Genomic DNA, 6,262 nt, shown 5'->3' with positions numbered 1-6,262 from the left:
TCGTACCAAGCACAACCATTCATAAGACCAGAATGAAGCACACAATAAAAAAAGCATCCGCATGGTGTGATAAAGGTGGTCTTGTTTTGATCCTCTAGAGCCAAGGTGAGCTGAAAATATTCAAACAATCGCATATACTATATCTCTCATGCCGTACAATAGAATCAAGTATGTCATCTATGGACGGAAGAGGGTATGGATCTCTCTTCATGGCCATTGATAGAGAGGAATGCGGGTGATAGAATAACTCTATATTATGAGGGAGGCCGAAAGTGATAGTTTGTAGATTTTTGTAAAAGGCAGTTTCTCTAAAAACGGACCCTCGAGGACCAGGAAAAGGCCGTTTTAAACATTTTTGCGTCTCACATACATAGATAGATTTTGTACCAATTGAAAGATTTTTATGTTTTTGTGCTCTACTATTTTTTTGAAGGGCTGCAAGAAGAAAGAGGAGAAGAGGAAGGGAGAAGGAAAAGTTTATGCTTGTTCAACATGCTCTAGCACAATGAAGAGAAAGAGAAGAAGAAGGGAGAAGCGCTTTCTTAGAAGTTTACGCTCTCTCAATGAAGGAGACGAGGGAAAAAAAAAGGAGAAGGCTTTTCACACAAGTTCTCGCTCTCTCAACGAAGAGGAGAAGGGAAAGAAGAAAAAGAGACTTTGAGTTTTTTTTTTTGGGTTATTCAATCGAAGCTTACATTTACAACAACATGTATGATCAAATGGTATGCTTTGGATGATCAAAAACGCCAATTGAAAGAATTTATGGATTGCAAGCTCGTACTCTTTTTGTGTTTTTCAATTATCTACTATGATTATCATTAACATCTAGATCATTTTTTTTGTTATTTCTCTTATATCAGTTTAAAGTTCTTATTATCTACAATGAATTGCACTAGATTATATAAATTAACAATTTCTCCTCACTATTTCTACTCCTCTCAACTCCCTCACAATCAAAGGCCAATGCTTTTCCGGTCAACCCCAAAGATACCGCACGCTTTGATAATGTAATATGTTGAATGTAAGATGATCGATTGACATGGGTTTATGCTTGGTTTTCAATTGGTCATGATACACTCATGTGTATTATAAATTCTTATTTACAAATGTTTCATTTCAATTTCAAATCTGAAATATAATGGAACTCCATTGTATTTTGGCCATGTTTGCATCTTCATTTATTCCTAGTTTATGTGATCCCAAAATTTTGGCAAATTCTTTCCATAACACTATTGTGATTCGACAAGTGTTGTCGCTTTGTAATTGCCTATAGCATAAATGCTGTCATGGCTTCTACTTGTGAGAATCTTTATAACTTTGAAAGAATTGCCTGCCTTCTCAAAGAGGAATGCTCAGAAGTGTGGACATCTGAACTGTCAGCAATATCGCTGCTTTTTGAAGGCTGAGTAAGTGTAGTAGCTTCTTTTATCCCTGTGATTATAAAAGAGTGAGCATCAATCAAATCAATATAATAGAGAGACAAGTCCGTATGCACACACATGGGTGCATGCGCGCGCGCACACACACACACACACACACACACACACACGAAGAGGTGAACTAGATTCCGATCAAAGTTTAAACGCAAAACACACCAACATATCTAAGGATAAGCAAAACTGTACAACCCAATCATGAACAAAAATTTGAACACATTCAAGAGTCAAGTAACTCATGGTAAAGGGACTTTTTGGCCTGTCAGCGGCAAAGGCATTAGTGTTTGGTTAAGTTATTTATCTTTCGAGTAGGGGGTACCCTGCTAAGTACACACATAGAGAGACAAGTCCGTATGCACACACATGGGTGCATGCGCGCGCACACACACACACACACACGAAGAGGTGAACTAGATTCCGATCAAAGTTTAAATGCAAAACACACCAACATATCTAAGGATAAGCAAAACTGTACAACCCAATCATGAACAAAAATTTGAACACATTCAAGAGTCAAGTAACTCATGGTAAAGGGACTTTTTGGCCTGTCAACGGTAAAGGCATTAGTGTTTGGTTAAGTTATTTAGCTTTCGAGCAGGGGGTACCCTGCTAAGTACACATTCATATTCACATACACATAGACACCCTTAAAAACACTTCTTTATTTTTCGGTAGGCCATAAAGTTCACCTTGGTCAAGTGATGCGGTTGAAGGCAAATTGTTGCCATCCAATCTTGAAGGAAGCTGCTGATTGGACTCGGCACTGCCATCAAGGAACCTAAACACATCGTTGTAAATGTAGTATCGCTTCTCTTGAGGGACTAGGACAAACGTTTGCACAAACATGCGTCTTAAACCACTAGCATTATGCAAAGCTCCAGTGACCATGACCAAAACTTGCCCTGCGAGTGATTCTTGCGAGTCAATCGATAGAATCTCGGTGCGCATGACATGGTCCCTTGACATAATCTTGCCATTTATTCCCTAGATGTGGCATTATATCCAAAAATGAAGCTTTAAAACAACACCCTGCATTTGTATGATTTTGTGCTTTATATGCAAAACACAACACCATCTTCAATCTAATAGATATAAAGATCATTCATTCTTCATGGTGATCAAAGAAACTCGCACAAGAAGATTTAGAGATTTTCTCATGTAGGAAAACAGAGTCTTTTTCAGTGTGTTTCATACAATGTATAACATCATGAGCTTTTGCTCGAGAGGCACCGCATACCTAGCTAGGTATACGGTGCCTCCCTCACATAAGCTCATGATGTTGAGGTAAGTCACAATGTGGGAATTATTTTGAGAAAATATCCAAAACTTCTTGACAGTACAAACCCGAACAAACAGTAAGGAAACAATACAGCGACATCTACCCATGTACCGATAGAGTTGTTGTCGGTTCGGCAGTCGTCGCTGGATGCGGCTCTGCCCGCGTAAGCTTACTTTCCTCAAGGTAGAAGCGGTAGCCCAGATGAGGTGCTTGGTGCATGACCTTGTAGTAGCGATTAACCAAGACATTCCCAATCTGCAAGCAAGCAGTGTACAATAAAACATGTGAACCCAACTCAAAAGAAGAGGAGCCCTGGGCTGCTTCAATCTCGCAGGAAACTCACAAGGCTTGCCGGAGCAGAGGTGATGGATGTTGCATGCTGTGCTTCGTTCGCCATAGCATCTGCACAACGAGATTGCAAAATTCTACTTCAGAGAGAGAGAGAGATCTGCAAAGTGAAGCTTGCGAAGTGGGCAGAGACGACGGAGCAATTCGACCGGTGACAACGCAGGAGGAATTCGACCTTTGCAAATTTTGAGCCTGGAAAGGCTATAAATGGCCCTATGCCATGGTGTCGTTCAAACTTCAACCTTCCCTCCTTCCCTCTATACTATCCTACTATGTGTGGAGAAGCTAATTCCTGAGGATAAAAATTCTATGTCCTAACGATTTGGGAAAATCTGAATTGAGGAGAATCTTCAGTAGATGCTGACGAAGCTGTTGAGAAAAAATCCAAGAAAAAACACATGAGGCGAGCGAAGGCAGAGGCTTCAGACAAGGCAGAGAGCAATTGAGGAAAGGGCGGGTTGGGGTTAAGTGTTGTGCACAGGGGCTGATGTAGAGATGTTTTTCTTATTACGCGTGCGGACGACTGTGGGCACCAAAAACCTTCGGTAAGGTGGTTACTCCAACTTGTTTGAAATTTTGCATGTGTTCATCTTAGTTCGATTCTCTTGAGGAGTTTTGGGGACTGTTTGGCTGGCGCCTACGCACGACATTTGAAAAATAGTGGAGAGGCTGAAAGGAGAGCGAGTAGGAGTGTGTATCTTGGCAGATGTGGGAGCAGGGGGAAGAAATTCCAAAACAAAAAACGCATGAGATCAATTTGCTTCTAGTGCAGGCAAAACGTCAGCAGACGGCAAGAGGATGTCGATGCACGCAAGGAGGGCAACGGGTAGGGGACGAGAGGCTGAAAGGAGAGCGAGTAGGAGTGCGAATCTTGGCATATGCGGGAGCAGGGGAAAGAAATTCCATAAAAAAACACATGAGATCAATTTGCTTCTAGTGCAGGCAAAACGTCAGCAGACGGCGAGAGGAATGTCGATGCACACAAGGAGGGCGACGGACAGGGGACGCTCAGAATTTGAGGGCAAAGGAAAACCTCATATATTGTATTTGCATGGTTTGCTAACGAAACAGCTGGATGCGTTTGCTGGAGTGGTTACAAGAGCAGGGTGATGGTTTGACCATTGACATGCGTGGGTTCGATTCCCCTTCTCTTTTGTAAGAGCAGGAGATCCTCGAGAGAAAATCTGTAGATTTTGGAAGAATCTCACGATAAATTGAATAAAATAAAAGGAGAGCCAGTAGTAGGGAGTATCAACCGAAGTTTTGGATAAATTCTCACATTAACTCCCACATTGTGACTTACCTCAACATCATGAGCTTATGTGAGGGAGGCACCGTATACCTAGCTAGGTACGATTGGGAGCAGGGGACCGTCAGCCCATGATGTATACATTGTATGAAAAACAATGAAAAAGACTCTTTTCCTACATGAGAAAATCTCTAAATCTTCTTGTGAGTGGTGTGGCTTCTACCAAGGAATGCCTCAAACACCAAACAACTGCACAACGAGATTACAAAGTTCTACTTGAGAGAGAGAGAGAGAGAGAGAGAGAGAGAGAGAGAGAGAGAGAGAGAGAGAGATCTACAAAGTGAAGCTTGCGAAGTGGCCAGAGACGACGGAGCTTACCTAGAGGTGACAATGCAGGAGCAATTGCAATTTTTGAGCCTAGAAAGGCCCTATGCCGTGGTGTTGTTCAAACTTCAATCTTCCCTCTATACTACCCTACTAAATGGAGAAGCTAATTCTTGAAGGCCACCCGAATAAAAATTCACGCAATAATCACAAAGAAGTTTTGGATAAATTCTCACAATAATTCCCACATTGTGACTTACCTCAACATCATGAGCTTATGTGAGGGAGGCACCGTATACCTAGCTAGGTACGATTGGGGGCAGGGGACCGCCGGCCCGATGGGGGGGCCGGTGGTCCCTTGCCCCCAATCGTACCTAGCTAGGGTATATGGTGCCTCTCGAGCGGAAGCTCATGATGTTATACATTGTAAGAAAAACAATGAAAAAGACTCTGTTTACCTACGTGAGAAAATTTCTAAATCTTGTTGTGAGTGGTATGGCTTCTACCAAGGAATGCCTCAAACACCAAACAACTCATAAAGGCGTAGGTTCCTCTCACTCTCTCTACAACATTAGAATTTTGTCTATCCATGTAAGATCTTACAATGGGATAGTGCAACCGAGGCATCATAGGGGCCCCAATCCATGTAGATGGACTCCAAGGAACACTTTTGAGAGCATAAAGAGTTGCTATTAAACTTTCTCACTAGACATCATCTCTTGGACTGCACAATATATGGTTGTAAGGGCACAACCAGGCATATGGGCTATTTTCTGAGAACTTGGAGCAAGGGTTCCCTGCCAAATGTAGTCTCCTTTAATGCACTTAGAGGAGGACATGCTAGCAAGACCTGTCCACGAACGGTTGGCTTTATTGCTCGATGGATGCAATTGGAAAGCATTGCGTCTTATGCAACCACTTTTGGTTTAATTAGTCTCATGCATGTAGACACTCACTCAGCCTCACTCAGTCTACTAATTAGTCTCATGCATGTAGACACTCACTCAGCCTCACTCAATCTATTGGATGAGGTCCAAGTGTGGTTTCATAGCATGAGGGAAAAGCACTCGTTGCACCAAACAAACAATCCTACTACAACATGGTTGATCTTTTTAGTGGTCCCCATGGTCCTCTCTTGGAATGAATTTATGTTAGGGTATGTTAAACTTATGCAATAATTTGACATGAGCAAAAAAATTCAACATGAGATGGTCAATCAGGTACTTTTGAAAAGCGGATTACTTGGTAATTCTTTGCTATGCATGTGTGCCCTATGTAATGTCCTTTCAAAAGCACATTAAGTCGTTGACTAATGTAATAAGTTGTTGATGTTTTTTCTATATAGAATGTCATCTTTTGGCTTGCATTTTGTTAAAGAATATGCTCAGGTGGGCTATTGTCAAAGAATGTGGAGTGAGGGATGCTCATCAAAATTAATCCGCTTGAATGCATCTATTGGAAGAGATGCCGACAAAATCTGGCCAACAAAGGCGACTTTTGATGGATGTAAGGAGAAGGCAACCCTTCAAACACAATCACTTTTGTTTATTGTACTAAAAGCATGTAGTCACTCATGTTTACTAGATGAGGGCATACAAATGAGGATCTTGACATCCTTCTTGCTGA

The 6,262-nt window shown here is 41.7% G+C and overlaps 1 protein-coding gene across 1 annotated transcript; it reads right to left on the bottom strand.

Annotated features, from left to right (window-relative positions):
* Positions 1-1,309: 1,309 nt before the first annotated feature.
* Positions 1,310-3,293, bottom strand: LOC147430768 (nuclear transport factor 2-like). The gene is made up of 4 exons (XM_086494462.1): positions 3,059-3,293; positions 2,827-2,970; positions 2,126-2,420; positions 1,310-1,431 (listed from the first exon to the last, which is right to left on the bottom strand). Exons 1-4 carry the CDS (start codon positions 3,110-3,112, stop codon positions 1,310-1,312), a joined length of 615 nt encoding a protein of 204 aa, XP_086350588.1. The 5' UTR covers positions 3,113-3,293.
* Between the last annotated feature and the right edge of the window lie 2,969 nt (positions 3,294-6,262).

Source organism: Adiantum capillus-veneris, chromosome 21 (genome assembly GCF_014529385.1).
Source record: "Adiantum capillus-veneris isolate H3 chromosome 21, ASM1452938v2, whole genome shotgun sequence".
Taxonomy (NCBI): domain Eukaryota; kingdom Viridiplantae; phylum Streptophyta; class Polypodiopsida; order Polypodiales; family Pteridaceae; genus Adiantum; species Adiantum capillus-veneris.
The sequence above is the reverse complement of the archived record's forward strand: the minus strand, read 5'-3'. Positions and strand labels throughout refer to the sequence as shown.

Coding starts and splice junctions, on each gene's coding strand:
- LOC147430768 (XM_086494462.1), bottom strand. CDS start 3,112: ATGGCGAACGAAGCACAGCATGCAACATCCATCACCTCTGCTCCGGCA. Junction 2,421..2,826: donor AACCGACAACAACTCTATCG/GTACATGGGTAG, acceptor TGCCACATCTAG/GGAATAAATGGCAAGATTAT. Junction 1,432..2,125: donor AACCGCATCACTTGACCAAG/GTGAACTTTATG, acceptor TTATAATCACAG/GGATAAAAGAAGCTACTACA.